The 24890-nt window shown below is 34.7% G+C and overlaps 1 protein-coding gene across 2 annotated transcripts; it reads left to right on the top strand.

Annotated features, from left to right (window-relative positions):
* The first annotated feature begins 495 nt into the window (after nt 1-495).
* Nucleotides 496-13581, top strand: EYA (eyes absent-like protein). 2 transcript variants are annotated; one of them, XM_086458150.1, is made up of 6 exons: nt 496-655; nt 1716-2009; nt 2863-3030; nt 9950-10043; nt 10732-10926; nt 13076-13581. In XM_086458150.1, the coding sequence occupies exons 2-6, from the start codon at nt 1752-1754 to the stop codon at nt 13333-13335; spliced, it is 975 nt and encodes a 324-aa protein (XP_086314276.1). In that variant the 5' UTR covers nt 496-655; nt 1716-1751; the 3' UTR covers nt 13336-13581. The 2 variants fall into 2 exon arrangements, with proteins under 2 accessions (XP_086314276.1, XP_086314277.1); XM_086458151.1 differs by lacking the exon at nt 496-655 and adding an exon at nt 806-976.
* Nucleotides 13582-24890: the final 11309 nt, after the last annotated feature.

Genomic DNA, 24890 nt, shown 5'->3' on the forward strand with positions numbered 1-24890 from the left:
CAATATTTTGGGAGTGGATTCCAATATTGAAATTCATACTCTCTTGAAAACGAATTCCCTATCGACATATATGATATAACCCTACATTTCTATTTCCTAAACTCAAATCATCTTTAATTTATAGGGTAAAAATTCTTATCCTCATTTTCAACTTCAAGGCTCCATCTCATTAGGCCTTCAAACCTTAAGAGCAAAAATAGTGCTTTTGAGAAAGCTGAAGAAAGATTAAAGACAAGTTAGAATATAGAATAAAAATGAAAATTTTCCAGATCTTGAAGGGTTTAAAATGACTGATTATTTTAGTTGAGGTTGAAGAGGAGGACATTTGGGTCATTTTTCCTAGTCTTTTATTAAAGACCTGTTCATGCCACGTGTTAGACATACATAGCAAAAATCTGCCTGATTGGTGATTCCTTCCCATTGTATTCTAGAATTTCCCCATCATAGGCTCATGGGCTTTTTTTAAGCCCACAATGAAACTATAGATAGGCCGAAAGAGTGCCACAAGAGGCCCAAACGAGACCGGGAGTTGGGTTGAACCCAATCCCTGAAGTATAGGATCTGCATACATAGTTACTCCATTACTTCCTTAGAGGCTCTGTACTCTGGACTCACTGGAACCCCATCACAGGTCTCTTATTGCTCAGATCACAAGGTACGGACTTACTTCAACCCATCTTTCTATTATTATAATTTATTAGTGATATTTAGAGAATAAATCAAAATGGGGTTTTCAGGAATTTGATGTTTGTTCATGATTTGATCAAATAATTGGGTTTTCAGTAAATCTCATTACTTCTCATGTTTCTGCTGTGTTGCAAATTATGGGTTGTTTGGTTGGAGTCCAAACAGTTTGAATTCTTCTAACATGAGTCTGGATTTTGAGTTCTTGTCAATTGGGCGGTGTTATTTTTGGTTGAAACAACTAAAACGATAGATATATGTCCTGGTTATAGTACATTTCTGTTCTTTTTGGGTGAGAAAAAAGCAACCCAGAAGCTTTTTACTATTGTCAATTTTTTCATCCATCAATGATTTAGTTGGTAAAGTTTTCTCTGTTTGGGGATCAATAAATTTGTTGGGATTTTCTTTGGGCATAGTTTTTACAAATTAAAAATTGTTTTTAGATAACAATTTTAATGTTGGAATTTCTATCTCTTAACTAAGATGCTATATATCAGTTAAAAATGTTTTTGAATCCGTGTACTAGGCGGATTGCCATGCTAGGCTATGAACTGTTTAGACAAGCTTAGACTAGGCGCTCACCCTATTTTTGAGGTAGGGGTGCCGAGTTGTCTAGGCACATTTGTAGACAAAAAATTTATTTTTATTTTTTTGATAAGCAAGCGGATTAGTGGTTATTAATTAGTTGGTGGAGGCGGTTTTTGAGCCCAAGTTGTGGTATTGAGCTGTGACGCTCACAGACTTTAACCAACTTAGCAAGATAGCAACTTCGACGAGGTTTTCACATTGCTAGTACTTTCGGTATAAAAGTGTCATTTTTAGAATTATATAAAGTAATAGTGCAGAGGATATTGGATGATTAATAGTCTACTAGTGCCATTCATGAGTTCTTAGATGTTTTTAAAAATTTTGTTGATACAATTTTACGATGATTATTAAGTGCTATACTTTTTGAGAAAGAAAGATAGTTGAAGAGAAGATAACTTGATTACTAATTTTGATTAACCCCTTTGAATGCATTTGTATTCCAGGGAGCAAATGAGATTTTGTATACTAAATACAAGAAAATGGCCGAGTTCTTGGATGAAAGCTCAATAAATCGGGGGAAAAGAGCAAAAATTATTGTTGAAGATACCATGGATCAGAAGACGAATGTATATATTTGGGACATGGATGAAACACTTATATTGTTAAAATCATTGTTAGATGGGACGTATGCAGAAGCTTTCAAGGGTTCAAAGGATATTCAACAGGGTATAGAAATCGGTAAAAAGTGGGAGGATCACATCCTTCAAGTCTGTGATAAATATTTCTTTTATGAACAAGTAAGTTTGTGGTTTAATATTGTTAACCATCCAGTTGCCTTATTTTGTTTGCTTTGGCACATATAATGTTCAGTTTTGGGGATTATGTTCTAAAATGAAGGCTATATCACTAATGTGTTATTGTTGGAGATGGGTAAATTTTGGGACCTTGGAGACTTGCCTACATTCTTGATCATGCAAGGAATATTGTATCAAATTTAAATATTTTGTATAGACACAGTCTGATGATTGCTAATGGGACCAAGAATTCTCTTGCAAAAGTGGGTATTCCAATAAATAGGTGGTATTTCGGGACAATCTCCCTATTTATTTTTATGAGAAATTTCCAAAAAACATGATCAACTCTTGACAAAATTCCCATTCCAGCTCACTGTTCATTTTAATTCCTAAAACATGAAGAATGAGATCGCAGGTATTTCAAAGTGACGATTTCGGTGATTAAAGGTAGTGAGATAGCTGTTATTTTTTTTTTTTTGAAAAGTGACAATCTCACTAGTTATAAAAGTGACTATCTAACAGGTTCACTACTTTTTAGTGAGATCGTCACTATATAAAGTATAAACCAGTGAGATTGTCACTTTTCAAATAAATATCAGTGATCTCGCTACCTTATATCAGCGAGATCGTCACTTTGAAATACCTACGATCTTGTTCTTCATGTTTTGGGAATTAAAATGAATAATGAGCCGTAATCGGAATTATGAAATGTTAATTTAACCTATTTTTATTCCTTCTACTAAAACATTTATTACATATAACAATGGTTTTAGGACCGTGGTCTCTATTTTGAAGTTGTTGATTTTATAACTTCAAAAGTGTTTTGTTGAAGTTTTTGTTTTGATGTGTGGTGCAGATTGAGAACTGCAATAAGCCTTTTCTTGATGCCTTGAGCGAGTATGATGATGGGAAAGATCTGTCTGATTATGATTTCAGCAATGACAGCTTTAGTCCTCCTTGTGATGATCCTAACAAAAAGAAATTGGCATATCGGCACCGTGTCATTGCCCATAAGTATGCAAAGGTGTTGATGACAAATACTTTTTTAGCATTAAATCATTTTAATTTTTTAACACATCTAGATTTTTATTATCTATGCGCTTACTGATTGGGGTTAGAATTCGTTGAAAATCATATGAAGTTCTTTTCTATTATCTACACATTCAACCCATTGTGCATAGAATCTAAATAACTTCATATCAAGTAGTATTTATATGCATTGAGTCCGTTTTTTCATCCCTTTGTCTGTGTTTAAGACTATTATTGGTAGGCTTCATTTAGTAGTAGGAGGATTATTTTCTTAGTCTTCTCATGGTAGGGCTTCTGCTTTGTATCTTGGCTTATATATTACCATTAATTATTTGGGTCTCACAAACAAATTTGGATTGCATAATTTATGGAGTAGAATAATTCAAGGGACATGTACCAAAGGATAAATGGGCCAACTTGATGTTTCAGCATTGTCACAAAAACACAAAAGAGAGAGTTCAGGTTTTGTTTCCTTTGAATATTCAAGTTAGCCATGTGATCATGGCTAAGAAGTTCTCTCTCTCTTTATATGAACGATAGATAAGTACAAACTTCTAAAACAACTTCACAATTGTCTAACAGGAAAATCTTTGAGACACCTGAAATTTATTTCTTGCCCAACTCAAAATGAGTCTCTTTGTGAAGCATTCCCAATATTTGCGGCGACACTTAGATTGCATTTTTACACTGTTGAATAATTCTGCTTTATTAGATTTTTTAATCTTTTGTCCTTTTTTGTCTTTTCCTTTTATTAGTCTTTGTAATTTCACTTTAAAGCCTAATTAGGGTTAATGAAATAATCAACTTTTTCTCTCCATCGTTTTTTTCACTTGGTATCAGAGCTAGGTTCCATCATCTCCTCCCTCTCTCCCATCCTTTCCTCCTTGCAGCAACAACAGCTGGCTGATTATTGAGCTACAGCAACAGCAGGTGCTGTTTAGTGGGCTGTAGCAATAGTAGGTGAATGTCTGGTGGGCTGCGGCAAAAGCTATTGGTTGGTTATTGGGTTGTGACAACAGTAGATGCTGTTTAGGAGGCTGTAGCAACAACATGCTGCTTAGGAGGCTGTAGCAACAACAGTGCTACTTTTTTCTGGCTGCCAGGCAACAACAGGTGCTGTTTAGGAGGCTGTAGCAACAACAATTGCTATTTTTTTCTGGTTGTCAGGCAACAGCAAGTGCTGTTTGGGAAGTTCTGTAGCAACAACAGTGCTATTTTTTTTTTTGGCTGCCAGGCAACAACAAGTGCTGTTTAGGAGGCTGTAGCAACAAAAGTTGCTATTTTTTTTTTCTGGCTGTCAGTCCATTGTTAGTAGGGCACAACAACAACAAATTGCTGTTTGGGAAGTTCTGGGGCACATGACAGCCACTGGACCCTTGGTTGAGGCCTACGACAACGGTAGAACCAATCTTTGGTGTCCCACTATTGGTTTGATGGTTGTTCGGGTCACCTACAACAATATTTAATTATCTTCCACGCCTCTTACGATCGTGTATTGCTACCTTTAGGGTGCTGCGATCAGTTTTTTTGAACTCTCTTCAAACCAACGCCCATCTACTCTTTGATGTCCTCCGAGGCGTCTTCTTTCTCAATCACTGGTAATAGTAATGGATCGGGTGGTCTTCCCTCTAATTCGACCGACTTTCCAGGCATTCAAATTACCACAGTGAAATTAAATGGTCCCAATTATCTTCTTTGGGCAAGATCGGTTGAAATGTTCATTGGTGGAAAAGGAAAAATCGGTTACCTCACAGGGATGGACAAACAACCTGCATTGACCAACCCTAATTACTCCAACTAGTTTGTTAATGATTCTATGGTCCGTTCTTGGTTAGTTACATCTATGCAACCACATATTGCGACAGGTTTTATGTTCTCCACGACAGCAAAACAGATATGGGATTCCGTTAAGAGCATCTACTCGCAACGTCAAAAGAATATCCGCATTTTTAACTTGGAGTGTGAGATTTCCCGCCTCTCTCAAGGTGACTCTTCAGTCACTACATACATATCACAACTACGTGCTCGATGGGAAGAGTTGACCTTCTATTCCTCGTCCTATGCGTGGAAGGACCCTTCTGATGAGAGATTATATGCGTCGGTTCTGGATAAGAATCGAGTCGTTCAGTTTCTAGCCGGTCTCCGGGATGAGTTTGAGTATGCGAGAGTTCATTTATTGGGTATGGATCCGTTTCCGTCCTTACAGATTGCGTATTCTTATGTATTGGCTGATGAGAGTCGTCGTACAGCTGCCTTACCTCATTCTTCAGGAGACCACTCCGTCATGCTTGCTCGCCTACCTTCTCCACAGCCTCCCAGTGAGTCTCTGCCTACATGTCAGCGACACAAGTGTGATCATTGTGGAAAGTTGGGGTACGTAAAAGCCCGTTGTTATGCGCTTCATGGATGTCCTAATCAGCAACGTCAACAATCTCAACGATCTTCAGCTCATGTAGTCTCTCAGCCAGCTACTGATCTAGCACTTCCTTCAGCTACTACCTCTTCTTCGGATTCGGTATCTCTATCTCAAGCCGAGCTTGACAAGTTCAGGAAATTCTTCAATTAGATGGAGGCTTTATCTCAGCTAGTCTCTATTTTCGCTCACTCAGGTACCTTTACATCTGCACATAGTGTTTTCACCATTTCCTCACCATGGATTATTGATTCTGGTGCCTCAGATAATATGACCGGTACGTCCTCCCTATTCCAAACCTATAGTGTTCTGGTCATCGCAAGGTTCGCCTTACTGATCGTTCTTTGTCCTCTATAGCTGGTTAAGGTCAATTTTCTGTTACACCTTCTTTATCCTTAACTAATACACTGCATGTTCTTCAACTTACTACTAACCTCATATCTGTTAGTAGCATTACCAAAAATTTGAATTGCAGTGTAACTTTTTATCCCTCTCATTGTGTCTTTCAGGATCTGGGGTCGAAGAAGACGATTGGCACTGGATGTGAAGTGAATGGCTTGTATATCTTGGATGCACCCGATTCACCTAGCACTCATTCTGTTTCTCAGCTTAGTAGTAGTAATAATAGTCAATCTAATAAGGCTCTTGTAATGCGTTGCTACTTACGCTTAGGTCATATTTCTTTTGGATATTTGAAACACATGTTTCCCGAATTATTTCATAATAATAATTTCCTTGATTTTTCATGTGAAACTTGTCAATTAGCTAAACATGTGCGTTCTCATTATCCTATTAGTATGAATACTATTGCACCTGCTATGTTTGACCTAATTCACTCTGATGTGTGGGGTCCTTCCCCCGTTAGATCCATTCTAGGTTTTCGTTATTTTGTCTTGTTTATCGATAACCACAGTCGTATCACTTGGGTCTATCTTATGAAATACAAGAGTGAAGTTTATGGGATCTTTAAGCAATTTCTTGCTATAGTTCATACCCAGTTTGGTCGTACCATCAAGACATTCCGTTCTGATCATGGTATTGAGTACACTTATAGTGAGGTTTTAAAACTTTGTTTAGAGTCTGGCATTGAGCACCAAATGTCCAATATTAAGACTCCTCAACAAAATGGTCGATCTGAAAGGAAAAATCGCCATATTCTGGAGTTAGCCGGCGTCCTCTCTATTGGCATGAACGTGCCACAATCCTATTGGGCCAATGCAGTTCTTACAGCTGTTTATATTGGACTCCCTCCTGGGTTCTTCAGTTTGCCACGCCCTTCTCTTCTCTAAGCTCCATCCGGATTGTCCTTTGTTTCCACTTCCTCCACGTGTGTTTGGGTGCGTCTGCTTTGTTCAAATTCTTGACCAAACTCGTACTAAACTTGACCCAAAGGCCGTTAAATGTATTTTTTTGGGTTATTCCTCTACCCAGAAAGGATATCGATGTTATCATCCTCCTTCTCGAAGGCGTTTCATCTCTTGGGATGTTTCCTTCTTTGAGCATATCTCATACTATAATGGGTCAATTGATATTCAGCCCGAGTGGTTTCCTTTATATTCTCCTAATGATGATCACTCTCCCTTATTATTTCCTCTTCCCATGCCTGTTCCTCCTTCTCCACCCCCTATCAGCTCGTCACCTCCGTCTTTGAAGGTTTACTCTCGGCAACCACGCAATACGACCATCACTTCTATGCCAGACCAGCGCTCTTCCTCGCCTCCAGCTCCGCCTCCTATTGTTTCTTGTGATGATCGTCCTATTGCCACTCGCAAGGGTAAGCGCACTTGTACTTATCCTATTTCTAATTACATATCTGATTCTACTCTCACCCTCCTATCGGAGCTTTCTTGCTTCTGTTTTCGCTGTTTCTCCTCCTAATACTGTTGCAGATGCTATTGCCCATCCTGAGTAGCGAGCTGCTATGATTGATGAGTTGACTGCTCTTGAAAAGACTCAGACTTGGGAACTTGTTTCTCTTCCGCCTGGGAGGAAGGCTGTGGGATGTCGTTGGATTTTCACCCTTAAGTATAATCCTGATGGCTCTATTGCTCGTTATAAGGCCCGTCTGGTGGCAAAGGGCTATGCTCAAACTTATGGGATTGATTATCAGGAGACATTTGCTCCAATTGCCAAGATGACCACCATTCGAGTTCTTTTTTCTATTGCCACAATCAAAGGGTGGCTTCTCTTTCAGTTAGATGTCAAGAATGCATTTCTCAATGGTGATCTTCAAGAAGAAGTCTATATGGTCCAACCTCCTGGTTTTCTCACACCTTCTTCTCCTACACATGTCTGTCGTCTTCGTCGTTCTCTCTATGGATTGAAGCAGTCTCCTCTCGCATGGTCTGAGCGCTTTACGAGGGCAATGCATCAGTTTGGTTTGCATCAGAGTTTTGCTGATCATACTCTTTTCTTGAGGCACTCTAAGGGCAAAATTGTCGCTCTAATTGTTTATGTGGATGATATTGTCCTTACTAGAGATGATAGTGCTGGCATTACCGCAGTCAAATCCTACTTAGGCCGTCAGTTTGAGATTAAGGACCTTGGCCATCTTCGTTATTTTTTGGGTATTGAGGTTGCACGGTCCAACTTTGGTATATTTATCTCTCAACGTAAATATGTCCTTGATTTACTCCGTGACTCTGGTCAGCTTGGTTCTCGTCCCGTTGATACTCTTATTGAGCAGAATCACAGGTTGGCTGATTCTGAAGGGGAGTATTTTTCAGATATTGGTTAGTATCAACGTCTTGTGGGAAAATTGATCTACTTGTCTATGACTCGCCCCGACATTGCCTATGCTGTTAGTGTCGTAAGTCAGTTTATGCACTCGCCTCGAACATCTCATTTTAATGCTGTCTATCATATCCTTAAATATCTTAAGGGATGTCCTGGTCGAGGTATTTTGTTTAGTAATCATGGTCATTTTCGTATTGAGGCGTGGACAGATGCTGATTATGCTGGGTCAGTGACTGATAGGCGATCCACTTCGAGGTACTGTACTAAAGTTGGTGGTAACTTGGTAACTTGACGTAGTAAAAATCAGGATGTGGTTTCTCGATCCAGTGCTGAGTCAGAGTACAGAGCTATGGCACTTGGAGTGTGTCAGTTTTTGTGGCTCAAGACCTTATTAATTGACTTGTGTCTTCCCGTAACAACTCCTTTTTCACTATATTGTGATAATAAATCAGCCATTAACATAGCAGCAAATCCAGTTCAGCATGATAGAACGAAGCATATCGAAGTTGATTGACATTTTATTAGAGAGAAGATTGTTTCTGGACAAATTTGTACTCCGTTTGTTCTGACATCTCAACAACTCGTCGATATTCTTACTAAAGGTGTTAGTAAAACCGCCTTTGAAGGTGTCTTGTCCAAGTTGAGAGTTGTTGATATCCATGCACCAACTTGAGGGGGAGTATTGAATAATTCTGCTTTATTAGATTTTTTAATCTTTTGTCCTTTTTTGTCTTTTCCATTTATTAGTCTTTGTAATTTCACTTTAAAGCCTAATTAGGGATAATGAAATAATCAACTTTTTCTCTCCATCGTTTTTTTCACTTACACCCTTTTGCGTATTTCCCAAGAGAGAACATACAGCTTCTTTTTATCAAAAGCTCTTGTTCATGTTCTACACTTTGTAAGTTGGATTGTTATCCAAGAAGAATTACAATAATTGTGTAGCCCTTGAGATATACTAAAAGACCTGGAATCTTTTTGTTTACCTCATGAAAATCTTCGTCTTGGCAATCTATCAAAATTAGAAGAGTTGCATTTCTATTTGAGGAGACCCTGCCCCTGGTGCGAGACTGGGTATAATTTGTGGCACTTCTTTGGTACTCTATAGACCACCTTTCTGATTGTTGTCAATGCACATCTTCCAGAAGCTGGAAGACGATAAGTATGTGTATACCATGTTCAAGCTTTTGTTTTGCCTCGGAGTGTCTCAGCTGAAAAGTCTTGGTCTTGGAGGTGTATGGAATGAGATACTGTGGGGTTTTGTACGATTTGCCTCTTTTTTTCTCATTCTTTTGTCTAGAGATCTTAGTTTTTCAACTGACTAGAGACATACCTCAAGACTGAGACTTCCAGAAATGTGTGTACCTCACCATTGTCTCCCAGTAAATATTGGCTATGTGCAGTTTTTGAGAAATAGTCCATTGTTCCATACCTTGTTTTAATCTTTTGCAAAGTCCATTGATGGTTGAAATTAAGTTTATGCCATCAATGCCATATGGTCAAGTTCCCAATAATAATAAAAAAAAAATCATATAATCAAGTTAAATGTTTGATCCATGATTCTTTTTTTTTTTTTTTTTCTTTTTTCAGTAGATGCTTCTCCCTTGGTAAACTTCATTCTTCTGGCTCAGATTTTTTTTTTTTTTTGGTGGGGTGGGGAGGGATTTGAAGTCTTTCTCTTCTGTATTTATTTTCGTCCCATTGCTTTTGTTAAAATAGAACAGTATGATCGAGTGAAACAATTCAACACTCTCCATTACTACAGGGTTTGCACAATGTGTTTGATAAAGAGATGATGAAGCTCTGGGACGATCTGTATGATTTAACAGATAATTATACAGATAGATGGCTCTCATCAGGTATTTTATTGTAAAGCCAACATGTTTTTCTTATGCATTTATAGCTGTTTAAACATTTCCCTCATTGATTCCAAAGTTTGATAAAAAAAATTATTTTATCTTTCCTTTCCCAGATGGTAGATCAATGAAAACATTGCTGACATAGTGACCCCCTAAAGGGGCAATTGGTTAGGCATAAGAAATTAATTTGCATATAATATAATTCAGTTGATACTAATTTTTCCATACCAAGAATCCGGGATTGTATCATCCAACCCGAACACTGAGCATGGAATGTTGATGGGTGGTTCAATTCTTTGATACCCAGAGACGCCAAGAACATGGAGGTGTGGATACTATATATATGCTTCAAATGGAAACATCCAATATGGATTTGACAGATATTTTAAAAAATTTCCGGATAACATTGGCTCAACAGGTTCAGTAAAACTTATACCAATTTTTCTTTAGGAAAAAAGGAGAAAAGAATAGGCGAATACAGATACTTGTGAGACAATATGCAAAATGGTGAAAGATTGCCCTTTCTTTTGCAAGGATAGTTTGATTCTTGTCTTTCGTACCTATAAAAAAGAGGATTTTTTCCTGTGCAGTGTGGGACTTAGTAAATTTGTGCTTATCTTTCCATCTGAACAATTATTTCTACATTATATATGTTCCACTTGTAAGTTTTGTCATTATTTAAATGCAGCACGTGCATTCTTGGAGCAATTTTCAGGAGGAAATGAAGTATCAACTCCTTTTCTTGCTTCACCTGCTGGGGTCAATGATGCTGTTGATACCAAGTCCCAGAACTTTAATGTCTTGGTCACATCTGTGTCATTGATACCCGGCCTTGTCAAGTGCTTGCTCTTTCGACTGGATGATTTAATAGTGCATCAAAATGGTCAGTTTTGCCTCCTTTTTTTTTTATTTCTCTTAGATTTAGTCTATATTAATCTAGGCTTGCTCTTGTTATCTTTGTTCCCTTAGTGTCTTCTCTGTCATTAATGAATAGAGTATATGGACATTGCATTGGATGCATTGTAGCCTATTAGATGAGTAAATATATCTTTTGAATTAAAAATATGTGCAAAGTCAAAACTTTTTTTGTTCACATTTTCTAAAGTTTCTTTCATATAAACTGTACAAAAGGTTGCATGCATACGACAGCCTCACGGCATTGAGTGGCTCAAGAAAGAGGATGTATCAAACTAAATTTTCTAGGGAACTCTTTTAGTGCTCCTGGGTTAACTGGAATTGAAGGCTTTTTTGAGAGTATGGTTTAAAATATCAGTATCGTTCAATGCATGAATAAGATTATAAACCATGGTGTGGAGATGACAAAGGATCCATTTTAAAGGTCCAAACCCATTTGGGTTTGGTTGGCTCAATGATTCTATAGCGGGCTGCTTGTAATTGAGGGGGGCTTTGCTTGATGCCATCTTTTGAGCATTTTGTGAAGTCTTGGGTCCTAGCAAATCAGCCAAGATCATTGATCGTATTAGGAACGTATTTCAGTGGTTCATCACAACTCTATGATGGGCCAGATCATATGAGGTTTATAGGGTTGATCGTTGCACATGGGCAATTCTCTTTCCTAGTTTTTTCACCCCTTAAAAAATATCTGTATTATTTAGAAATTAGTTACAATGAAAAAGGTTGTATTGGTTTTAAAAAAATAATCCAAAATGGCATAAATAATGGCTGTTAAGAGTAATGCTTATATATATAGGGAAAAGGTTGCATGGACTGAGGTCCAAATTCGGGCCACATGTACTTACCCCATTGGTCCAAATGACAACTCAACCCTCTTGTTTGTGGTCTGGATTGGGTTTGAGAGAAAAAAATCCCCCAAAAAGTTTTTTTATTTTAGCCAAATCTTAAAGTTTAAAAATGGACAGCCATTGAACTCCTAGATTTAAAATTTAAATCCAACGGTAAAAAAAGCTCTTTTCTCAATTCTGGTTTTTTTGGGAGTTCATAAAATTTCATGCTCTATATGCATGTGGCATCTGATGGTGTATTTAGGCATTACTTTGACATATGGTCCATAGAGATACGTGGTCCTTCGGTCCATATTACCGGATCTCATATATATATTCATATATTCATTTTTGGGTTGAGGTGGGGGTAAAGAATGGTTGTTCTGTTAGTGCATACGTTACATAATATTTTATTTAACCATACTGATTTTTACAGAATAAGGGTTTCAAACTTAAATAATGGTCCTTATTTAAGTTCAAAATTCAAATTTTGCATTCCAAACTCATTTTAAAGCATGTTTTTATTAAAGGGTTAACAATTATGTAATGGTGGTCCATTAAAACGATCTCTGCCCTTTACCAGACCAACAACAACAAAGCCTTATCATCGGCTATAACCCAGTGACTATATTTAAAACCTTGGAATTCACAAAGGAGAGATCAAGAGGGACTCGATGGAATCCATCTTCCCATATGTTTCATTTTTATTTTTTTATAAGCATAAATTTTATTAAAGAGAGAAAAAAAGAAAATACAGGCAGTCGAGATGACCCACTGAAAAAAGCAAAAAACAACTGTCACATAAAGAGTCCCATCTAAAGACGAAGTCCTCAAAGAAGACTCCCTTAAACTCGGGACTTAATTTACACCAAAAAAACAGTAGCCCCAGAATATTCAACACAATATCCTGAAAACAAGAGACCGCTCCTTTCAAAATTCCCATACGTTGTTGGGAAATTGTATAAATTGTGTTGGAATAGCTTATGCAAGTGAGTGCAGTATCTGTTTTTCACTTGCAGGGAAGTTTGAATCCTGTCCTTTGATGGGTCCAACATAGAGCTCTCCTAGTCAAAATCTACTCCGATCAAATGTGTTTAACAATCCGATCTAGTCTTGTCTTTTTTTTTTGTCTTTTTGGTTATATCACAAATAATCCAATCTAGTTACTCACTCTTCCATTTTATATTTTTTGTAGACATTCCGGATGGATCTGATAAAGCTGTATGGTAACTTGCATCATAATTTATATTTATAATGTGGTTATTTATGATTTTTCTGCCATTTCTTCAGTGTACAGCTCCTGGGATGTGGGGAAACTCCAGTGTTTTACATGGATCAAGGAGCGGTTCAAAGGCCCAAATGTTCGGTTCTGCGTAATAGGGGACGGTTTGGAAGAATGTGAAGCTGCACAGACCATGAAATGGCCATTTGTTAAAATTGATTTTCGACCAGGCAGTTCTCATAGGTTTCCAGGTCTGACATCGAGAACAGTAAGCCATTATATTGGCATTATATATGACACCTCTGACGCTGAAAATGATGAAAATTAGCTTTCAGTTTTTGAATTCTCTTTACAACTTAAGTGTCTGAATCATCTCTACTTGCAAACTGGGTTGATTTTGTTAAAGCTCAAACGTTGGATCTCATCAACATCTGAAAGGCTTCCACGAATTGTTATGTTGTCATGTGTGTGTGTGTCGTTTGATTTTATCTGAGAGGCCATATCTTCGATTAAAATGGCTCTCCGAATCTTTTTTTTTTTTCCACTTTACGTTAATCCACATCATTTTCAGCCATGTTCTTGTTCATCGAGATTTTTTATCTATTGAAAGGGTTATCTTTTGTGGGTGTTGCCAATGGTCTTCATTGCAAATGCACATTTTTTTAAGAAAAAAGGTCTAGATTTGTTGGGACATAATCATAGTTTTGGTGGAGATGTGTTATACAGACTTTTCTGTGTAAAATCTATGACCCCTTATATGTACATTTTACTCATCTTTGTGCAATTTTATTCACCTCTTCTTTATATAAAGAAAAGCTGGCACGGAGTAGGGCTGTAACTCGGACGGGTTGGGACGGGTTAGGGATCAACCTTTGCCCAACCCACACTTGACAAGCACCAACTCGACCTCAGGCATAAAATGCTCAACCCAAACCCAATTCAAGTCGGATTGGTTGGGTTGGCTCATTCCTCAATAATACTAGAAAATTAACTAAAAATAATGGTTTATATAAAGATAAGTGGTATGTAAAAAATATATAATTTACAATTCTTTATCCTAGTTTTGATTAACTAAAGTTTGAAATGTGAATTGTGAATGAGAAAAAAACAAAGATATTTTAAAATATTTTAAAATTATAACCATATTAAGTTTAGGTCTGGGCAAATTGGGCAAAGTTCAGGTTTGCACAATTCGATGTCTATGCACGAACCCAACCCACTTTGGTTCGGTCAAATTTTGTTTGTCCAAACCTGACCCAAAGGCGGGTTGAACCCATCGATTATGGGTTTGGCCCACCCAAGTAACAGCCCTAGCACGGTGCACAGAGTCTATATGTGGTGAACTGTGCTTGGATGATATATAATTATTGTAGGCCCCACTTACACTCCTCTTGGTATGCGCGTAGACAAAGCTTAACCATCCAATCAATTGGCCGAATTGGCACTAAGAATCCAATCAATCTGTAAGTCCAATTACTATCGACCCCAATATTTGGGATGAGGCACAATAAGGATAAGGAGTAGGTGATGATGTAAATCAAATCAGTGATTTTAGATGGGCCCACAATGGTCTAGGTCCCACCACATGTTGGGCTAGTCGAAGACTGCTTTTTGGGGAGATTAAAGTAGTAAACGTATGGAATTTGGCATTATTGGATTTCCAAAATCTTATTTAGGTGTCCTGACAAAATCCATATTTGTCTCTTATTTGCTTATGCAGCCAAATATGTCAATGTTGATTTTTTCAATTAATGAGACATTCCATCTACCCTCAATTTTCATCTTTTGATGATCCCATTTACCCTCATTAACTAGCTATTTGGTAACAATAAAATGACATTACAACACCTCCACTGGTGTCAGGGGTTGTTGATTCAATTCGTGATGGTGGAACTATTGTTTATTAATCTATTCTAGGCTTTCGATTTTCGACAATTTTTTTTTCTTGCTTCAACAAATCTTTTTCTAGAAAAGATCATTTTTCCCACCCTATTTTCCATGCGTGATAGAGAAAATTTTGTTTCCCACAAATTTGACTAAGTAGTCAATTATCACTACTGCTTCTTTTACAAGATCAATGAGAAGAAAATAAAGAAGTTTTGCCAAGTGAATCAAGGATTCAAGAAGCTGGGTTTTCATGATTTGTTTCTCTTTTTGGGAGGTGGGGGAGAATCAAGAGTTGCCACATAAATCAGATATTTTATCCTTAAGGGTTTTTAAAGGATGAGGTGAAGGTATTTTGGTCATTTATGAAATTCTTAAAGAAGATAATGGCCGAGAGCTATGTCTTCAGTTTGAAAATAGAAGTGGTACCTTAAAACTATTCATCAAAAACACAGAGAGGTATCCTACAATTACCCCTAAAAAAATTATTAAAAAAAAAAAAAGTATAATACACTATAATTTGCATAAAATTCTGGAACATTGTGTGGGAATATTCAGTATGGATCAAATTTGAATGCGGAGAAAAGCTAGAAAAAGAACAAAAAAAAGAAGGAAATGGTCCCACTCTTGCATGCATAGCTTTCCAAGTAATGGGTTATTTTTGGAGGGTTCTAAAAATTAATAATCTTCTTTCATGTGGCCTCCTATAAACTCCCTTGTCCTTCTCAATTATTTATTTTACAATTTCCTCTTTTTTCTCTATTTTTTTTTTTTTTTTTTAATTCTGTGGACACTATAAATTTCAATATTTTTTTTAACTTCTATGGAAAAGTAAACTTGGTATTTTCATGCAGACTTAGTGATTGAGTTTCATTATTTAAACCCCATCCTACCTTATTGAGTACATTCCGACTGTTGGATTGCTTATTTTAATGGTCAGGATCATTTTTTTTAATATTGGAAGATATCTCCACCCCCTTTGGGATGGAACTTGTCCCTTCAATCACATAGTTCGACCCACGAAAGCTTCTCACCTATAATAGAGTAAGTAAAGAAGTTATCAAGTTTTGACCACATGATCAAAGGGAGCAAACCCATGTCGCTAGTTTTACCAGTGAACCAATCCTATAAAATTTAAAATCACGGCTTTATATATTTTCCATTTTTTAAGAGTCATCGGAACTGACTCTATATAAGAGATAGGACAACCCATCTGTAGCCTATAAGGAGAGCAAGACATGTGGATGCCATACTCCAGAAACTACCAAATCAAGAAGTTGCCAATTCAAGGAAGTCTATGTATCTTTACTTATTTTTCCCAAACACAATAAAATTGGACACCAATGTGATTGCTCTCCACCACTACTTTTCTTTAAACACCCTAGTTCCAATGCTTGTTTCTTGGGACCACATACACAATGTCCCCCTCCATATTTTGAGAGCTGCCGGCACTCTAACTTTTACTTATTACACCCCAATTAAAAATAAAAAAAATAAGTAATTGGTTGAGAGTAATTAGAAGTAGGGGTGCCTCTAGAAACTCTCTTTTTCCTTTTTGTTGTTAGATTTCTATTTTTTTGAGTTTAAGATTTTATATGAACCTAGTTATAGTTGTAAACATCTATTGAAAATTGTTTGAATGAGTGTTATAATGTTTCATAATGTTGAGATTATAATCTGAACCAAACCTCGATGATGTTTGAAGTGTGTTTTAATCTTTAATTGGAGTGTGATAAGTAATTTAAGAAATTGAGATGTAATAAGTAAAATTTGGGATGTCAATAGCAGCTTTCAAAACTTTTCTTCTTCTTTCTCTTCCATTTTTTACTTAGCAGGCAAAATTAATATGGATCATTTAGGACTCATTTTATAAAACTTTAGTATAAGGATTTTTTAATTAATTTTTTCAATAAAAAACCAAAACTACTCTTTCAACTATTTGTTTTTAAATACTTAAATTAGGTTATGAAACTCAGAATTTACATTGGCCTACCTGTAAACCAAATATCAATTGAGGATGATCATGATCATGCTCGATCGTCTCCATCATAAATTTAATATAATTTTATTCTATTCATTTACGTTGCTCACGAGCTTTCAAGTTGATTCAACGAAGATTGGAGTGTTAAAAGTATACATTGAAATCTATTTTAGTGCTTGAAATTCAGACATTACATTAGTCTACCTACACATAAAAAGTCAATTAATGATGATCATGATCATCCCCATCATCATCATCATCATCATCATCGTCATAGTCGTCTCTAATAGATTTAAGATGATAAGTTTTTGGTAAGAAAAAATAAGGGTTTTTTGGGTCATTTAGACTATTTTCCTTATGAATTTTTAAAACATAAAGGTATCTCAAAATGTTCACCAAAATGTGGATCTCTAAAATAAATCACAGTTGTAATTTATCGAAAGGGTAATTCTAGTGTTTATCTTAAAAATTGCTTTAAAAAATCCCTCTTAGACTATTATTTTATTGAGTGAATTTTAGATGCACCATATTTTTAAGATGAGACTTTTGGTACATATTTTAAAAAAGTAGGCTTTTATAGTCATTGTCTCAAAAGTTTTTGAGACAACAAAAATAAGATATATTTGTAATTTTATATACTTTTCTTTTATAAATATAAATTTTTTATAAATATCAAAAGAAAGAGAATACGAATGAAGCCCTCAAGACGAAAAGTAAAAACAGAGAAGACAAAAAATAAGATCCTACTAATTACATAAGATTTTCCATCTAAATATAAAGTCTTCGAAAGAGAACCCGGAGATATCCTTGATTAACTTTGTCCAAAAAAACAATAGTCTTAAAATCTCTATATATACTAAATGTGAATTGTTCTCAGTTCTTTGGAACACACTGTTGGTTTTCTCTTTCCAAAGACCCCAAACTATGGTCGAAGGAAGGATAGCCCAAAAATGCCTTTTTCTATGAGAGTATATATTGTAAGCCCATCCTTTTAACATCATAAGAAAGTTCTTTGGGAAAATCCAATACATGTGAAACAAAGACATGACAGATGATCAAATTGCTCGGGAGAAAGAACAACGAAGAAGAGTGTGATCCATAGATTCACCATTACCCTTATAAAGGGGACAAAAATTAAAAGTGATACATCCACAAGAAATCAAATTATTCAAAGTAAGAATCCTCCCTAAGGAGACAAGTCAAATAAAAAAGAAAATTTTAGAAGAAACAAAAGAAGACCAAATGAGAGATTCTGAAAAAGTATTCTCCGACTTTGGAAGAATGATTTTATAAAAGGAGCGAACAACGAATCTCTTATCCTTAGTCTTAATCCATTCCCTCATGTCCTAATTATTATTCCTGATTTAGACTTCATTCAAGAAATTTAGAAGAAATGTTACCTTGTTTTTCTTCCAATCATAAAATTTCCCCTAAAACTTAAATCCCAAGAATTAGTAATTTCATTATGGATCAAACAGTGTTTAACAAGGTAATTCCTTTTAAGAGAATAAACGTACAATGATGGGTATTGGGTTGATAGAACCGAATTACCATACCACATATCTTCCCAAAATCTCACCATATCCCCTAAACCTATTCTAAAATTGATATCTCTCGCCAAATCATCGACTACCTTGAGAATACCCTTCTAAACACTACAATCATATAACCCCTTAACACAAATAACCCTCTTCCACAAACTATCCCTCTCTCCACCGAACCTCTATAGTCATTTGCCTAAAAGTAATTTTATATACTAATATGATTATATAGTCGTTGATTGTAACTTTTTGGTATTTGACCATAATTAATAACCCTTTTACCATTAAGTTTAAATACATAGAAGGGGGCATTCATGGGATCAAATTTTGGTGTCAAGCCTCTTTTTCCACCTTCTCTCATTATAATAATAGAGATAACGAAATAGCCACATATAATTTTAATATTTTAACCATTTTTGAAAAATAATTTTCTACTATCAACCGATTAAGACAATTAATATTTTACTAAAAGTATTTCATAGTAGGAAAATACTATCAACACAAGCGTTGGGATGTTAGGGTTTCCCAAGAAAAAGACACCCCTATAAAAAAGTGTATTAACCCTAGAAGATCAAAACTACTTCCTAAGAAATTGGCATTTTTTCTCAAATCCTATTGTTAATGGTTGAGATTCGAAAAGTTCTTTATAATATTTTTGGATTATTATTGTATTAAAAGAGACCACTTAGAGGTGATCAGGGGCAGAGTTAGGATTTTGCCCATATAGGGGTAGAAAGAGTATAAATTTTTTTTGTAGGGGCAACTAAGAGTGAAAAAAATATTTGTGGGGGCAATAATGACAGATTTTTTTTTTATACACAGCTAATATCTACCGCAATTGCTCATTAATCCATAGACTTTGAAAATTCTTATGGGGAAAGTGCCCTTATTGTAAATCCAATCCTGGAGGTGATGCACGTTACATCGTTAATCAAATTAAGGAATTTGATTAGTGCAGCACCAATAAAGGAGACATGGTTGCTTACCATTTGTAAAGTTGTTGTATTGCCTTTTCAAACCCCTTTGATAACAAGCACAAATTTATTGTTATAATTTTAATTATTTTACAGTTAGAATCAACAATGAAGAAAATTTTGGTAAGATTAATTAAGAAACTAAAAAAAGTAGAAAATAATTAGTTATTTTCTTGAAGAATTTAATAGTTGAAACACCTAAAAATTCGAAAAACAAATTTGAATATGCCCTCTCTCTCTTGAAAGGTAACATTGTTCTCGACTCATTCGTTCAACATATAAAAAGATATTGAGAACAAAATATAAGTTAAAAGATGATGGATTTTGAGAAGAAAAATCAATATCAAGGATTTTCGATTCAAGTTGAAGACAAGGGTATTTAGGTTATTTTAAATTTGCTTGGGGCAATCTCTGAGGTCACGATCTTGAGATATTTTTCTCAAATAAACATTTGTCGAATTAGGGTAGAAAATTTCATACCAAAAAAACAACAAGATTTAAGTAGTAAAAAAAGACATGAGTAATAGTTTTAGATAAACTTGGATGGCAAGGGATTTCTATTGGTCACTCTAATATTTGTATTAATGGATAGATGACGGATGACATTATAATAAGATAATTATTGGAAGAGTCAAGGAACAAAGTCTTGTCGATTGATTATCACAAATGTCACTCAAGTCTAATCCAAACTTGTTAAACAAATTAAGAAAAGAAGATTTAGACATATCCCTTCTTATTTGGTGAATATTTGATATACCACACTATATTTTCAAGTTGATAACATGCAACACCATTGACCTTATTCTTTTCTAATCAATTGATGAAAAATGACTTAAATGCCCTTTTCTTCCAACTTGTAATCCCTCTCTCCCCAACTCCCCCCACCAAAAAAAAAATATGTCCGCTTTTTTTTTTTTTCATAACAATTTAAGTTCTTGAGGCTTGTAGGTTGAAGAAAATCAAATTTCAGGATTTGCTATGAGGGCCAAAAAAAAAAAATTTACACAAGAGATTGAAGTAAATTATTATGAGAAAAAAATGGACATAATAAACTTTGAAATTCGATTTTCTTCAACCAAACCTCAAGAATGAGATGGACATTTTTTTATAGAAAATAATGAAATCTTGGGTAGAAAAATCAAGGGTTTTATGCAAGAGGTAAAGGTGGGATTTAAGAACTTAAGATGAGTTTTTGTTTTGATAAGAGATAAAGGAAAGGGTATTTAAGTAATTTTCATTAATAGAAAAAAGAAAAAAAGAAATACAAAGGTCAAGAAGGGCCTGTCATCGAATATAGGTGGGGTATTTAAAGTTCCTCACCCTCCATGCCCCAACCTCCATCCCTCACCCAAAAAAAAAATTAAAACAAATAAATATACTGTTAACTCTGATGTTTGGGACAAGTCATCAATAATGATGAGAAAGTCATGTCGATTGATGATTACATATAAGAGTCAAGTGCAATAACTAAGCAGAATAATGTGAGAAAAAAAGTTGTTTTGATGGTACTTAATACACCTCACCAGTTAGTGGGTCTTATCAATTGCAGCTTTTCGTCGATGACACTCATTAATAGTTAGGGGTAATTTAAAGATACATCTCCACATTTTGGTAAATATTTCAGACACCCGCATGTGTTTTCAAGCTGAAGGTATGCTCTTGACCACAGTCTTCTTTTATAGGCTAATGAAAATGACCTAAATACCTTTGTATTTAACTTGTAATAGATTAAAAATCCCTTAATTTTTTTTTTTAACTTACATGATAAAACCTCATCTTATATTATTACTAGAGTTCTTATGTGCCTTACGCAAGGGCAGCCTCTTAAAGAGTTAAGGGGGTAAAAGGAAAAAAATAAATTGAAAGAGCATTATTTAAAAAAATTTTAAAATTGAAGTGATAAAAGAGGAAATATAATAAATTAGAAGGGTATTACTTAAAAAAGGAAAGATTTAGAGAGGAGAAAAGTAAAGACAAGAAATTTAAGGGGATGAGGTGAGATGTTTATCTCCCACCAAGAGGCCCCACCATTATGTTTTGTTGTATGGATTTTCAACATCACCTAAAAAATAAAAGTGCTAGTATTAAGTTTTCACTCGGTTGAATGTAGCAAGGACTCAAAATCATTGATCTGTCCTCGAGATACACATGTGCAAATATCCATAAAAGATGTTTGTGCATCTTGAGATAATAGATTTATGATTCCGTGTCCATGCCTCGTCAGTCGAGTATTGACTGAGTGAAGACTTTCTAGTTAGAAAATCATTACTCTAAAAAAAAGTTCAATCCTTTACCATTTTAAAAGTTATATTTTGCTCTTGAGGTAGTCGATCAAATTAAGAGAGTTGCAATTGCCACACCAACTTTTGCTAACACCATCCCAACTGTGTGCAATTCTTTGGTGTTTACATAAGAATTATAGTGACATTAGCAAAAGTTGGTGTGGCAATAGTAGCTCTCTAAATTAAATAGAATCTTAATCTTGAAGAAGACAATAATTTTTGTTTTTGAAGGTTGAAATAAATGAACTCTTATAGTTGGGAATTAGGGTAACAAATTTCATCCAAGGTTGAAGATAGATGATTGAATTTAGGGTGAAAAAAAAAAATCAAACATTTTTTTAGGGACTGACTAGTTACACACCTCTAACTTTTGGTTGCACACCAAACTTAAAAAATCCTTTATTTATTTTTATTTGTTTGTATTTTTATTATCTCATTTTAACTTGTTAATGCACTCCAATACCTAACCTTTTATGGTTTAAGCTTTATTTTAACTTGTAGTTTTGTATTCTTTACCCATGTTCTACTTTGATCATGTTTTGGGATTGCTTTTGTTTGAGTTCTCTTTGGCTCCAACTTAATTATGGCATTGATTTTCTAATCTTTGTTTAGAATTTTATTTGAACATGTGTATTACAAGATAACGTAACTTTGTAAACATGGTTTTGAAATGAAAAAAATATTTCTTGCAAAAATTATCAAACTAGCAATAATTTCTTTGGATATAATTGAAGAAGAAGAATTAAAAAAAAATAAAAATGAGTGCAACAATTTTTAACTATTTTTGGAATGTAATCATCCAAATGGAGTTCAAAAGGGGAATTTTTAAATGATGGAGTGCAATTGGTAATGGGTGGTGTGCAACTAGTTTAGTTACTTTGTTAATTACATTTTGAAGACAAGGACATTTTGGTTAATTTTTTTATAATTTAGTAAAGGGGCAAGCTATGGACACCCACTTTTTTCTCGCCACAGTCAAATACTCGTTTTAACAACCATCCTTGTGGGTGTATAATGTGGGAAATAGTTATGTACTTGTTTCACCCATCGATTTTATTTTCTTTTATTTAATAGTAACCCATTGAACCTTTCAATAATTTTTGGTAGATACATACCGAACATTTCCAAAAAGGTTTGGTAATAACATACTGAACATTTTTCACATGGGATCCTGTGTAAAGAATTGTTCGATATGTAACTACTGATCTAAGAATGATAAATTCAATTAAAACATATCGAAAAAATATACTATTATATGGTAGGTACATATCGAACAGTTCTTTACATGGGGATCCCATGTGAAAAAATGAGTTTGGTATGTACTTACCGAGATAGTCTTGACAAGTTTAGTCTTAATTTACCGAACGTACTAGGAATTTTGAAAAAAAATTCTAATGCAAATGATAAAAGATAAAATCTACTTTTAACATGGCTCATACGCAAAATAATTATAAACAATTCCAAAAACAAAAGATGATGAAAATAAATGATAAAAACTCCACTCCATCTATCAAAATGCTTAATTATACTACATAATGGTAAAAAAAGAAAAAAAAAAGATTTTATTAAATAATGTCCCTCACAAATGGAACATGATTTTTGATGAATCTCTAAAAAAAAATCATTTAATTACGTGGGAACTTTGATAGAATTTTTCGATAAAGGGAAAAGTTGCATTTGTTCAGTGAATGTTAGGTAGATGTATGCAGTAAAACACAATAAATAAAAAAGAGATATTTACGTACTTATACATTATTGACATTTACCATTTAAGTGGGTGTGGTGAACAAAAAAGTGGGTGTCAATAGCACCCCTTTAGTAGAGAAGAAAGAGGGCAAGGTGTCTAAATCCCAAGGCTATAAATCACCAATTATTATTGAGAGATTAACCCGCTGTTGCATTTTTATTACAAAAATTCTCTTGGAGTTTTGAGAAACCTTACTTCTTGAAGTTTGTTACCCACCAAACCTCATTTTATCAAGTTTGTTACCGAGCAAACCTTTGGAGTGGGGATCCGTCATAAAAATCAAATTTATGAGGTTAATTTACCTTGGAGTGAATTCTAAACTCATCATTTTTTGACATCTAAAAACATGATATGATGTCATAGGTTTGTAAAGGAAAATATTATAACAATTAAAAAAAAAAAAAAAAAATTGACAAAAAAAGAGTTAATTCACTCGTCGAATTTTAGTTTTAAATTTGGGAATTCGGTATCCATACACTTTCAACACCTACGATTAAACTCAAATTTTTTTATTTTTTTTTTTAAATTTTGATTTTGAATATGAGTTATTCCATGAAACCTAGAAGGCTTCCTTTGTTGGATTTCTAATTTGATAAAACAAGTGGACCCAACAATCATTAGTAAGATTTGAAATCTTACTAAGTTGTCATGGTAACATGATTCATATAAAGTAAGGTTTGTTCAAGTAACAGACATGATAAAGTAAGGGGGTTTTTGTAATAAAATCGAAACAGGTAGGTTTTCCAGTAAATCTCTCATTATTAAATGTATAAGAGTTGCCATAGAAGAGTCTTCCACGTGCTACATCCCACGTGTCAATGATTTCTTCGACAGGAATGGTAGTACCATTACCCTTTAAGGAGCATGGTGGTTACATTACCCCAGTGGTTCCTTTTTTATTTTAACATGTCCCTCAAGCTTTTATAAGTATTTGAGATACCTCCTTATCTTTGGTGGTTGATGGCATGACCCCCTTGACTTTGGTCTTTTCTTTTAAATTAATGAAAAGTAAGCTCAATATCGTTACAACTTCATGGGTTTCCTACCAAAATCCATCATTGTCAATTTCTCTAAAAACTCTATCTTCTTGTTGATGTTTGATTATTGAAAAAAAATAAAATTTTAAAGGTAACAGGTAAAAATATTACCATATTTCACAACTAAGTGAGGATTACCCAATAAGTTAGCCATTTCGTCGATTTAATCAGTTAACCCTAATTTGGAGAATTTTATGAATATTTTAAAAAAATTCAAGAATTTTGTAATTATATTTGTAGGGTCTTTTAAATATTTATCAAAACTAAAGAATTTGGATTGTATTGAATTTGATTGTGGGTCGCTCTCTAACAATCTTATTTTTGTTATTTCTCAAGATTTTAGAGGTGTTTCTTCCTCAGTGTATCATTCTTCTTTTTAAATGAAATCAGTATGATTGATGATTGATGATTATTTACCGTAGATTCGATCATCTTTC

This window comes from Akebia trifoliata, chromosome 11 (genome assembly GCF_017979445.1).
Source record: "Akebia trifoliata isolate Shusen 1 chromosome 11, ASM1797944v1, whole genome shotgun sequence".
Lineage (NCBI taxonomy): Eukaryota > Viridiplantae > Streptophyta > Magnoliopsida > Ranunculales > Lardizabalaceae > Akebia > Akebia trifoliata.

Bases quoted from the DNA above. Each gene is read 5' to 3' on its own strand.
- EYA (XM_086458150.1), top strand. From the start codon at position 1,752: ATGGCCGAGTTCTTGGATGAAAGCTCAATAAATCGGGGGAAAAGAGCA. The intron at 2,010-2,862 runs GTAAGTTTGTGG...TGTGTGGTGCAG, and splicing joins AATATTTCTTTTATGAACAA to ATTGAGAACTGCAATAAGCC. The intron at 3,031-9,949 runs GTGTTGATGACA...CCATTACTACAG, and splicing joins TTGCCCATAAGTATGCAAAG to GGTTTGCACAATGTGTTTGA.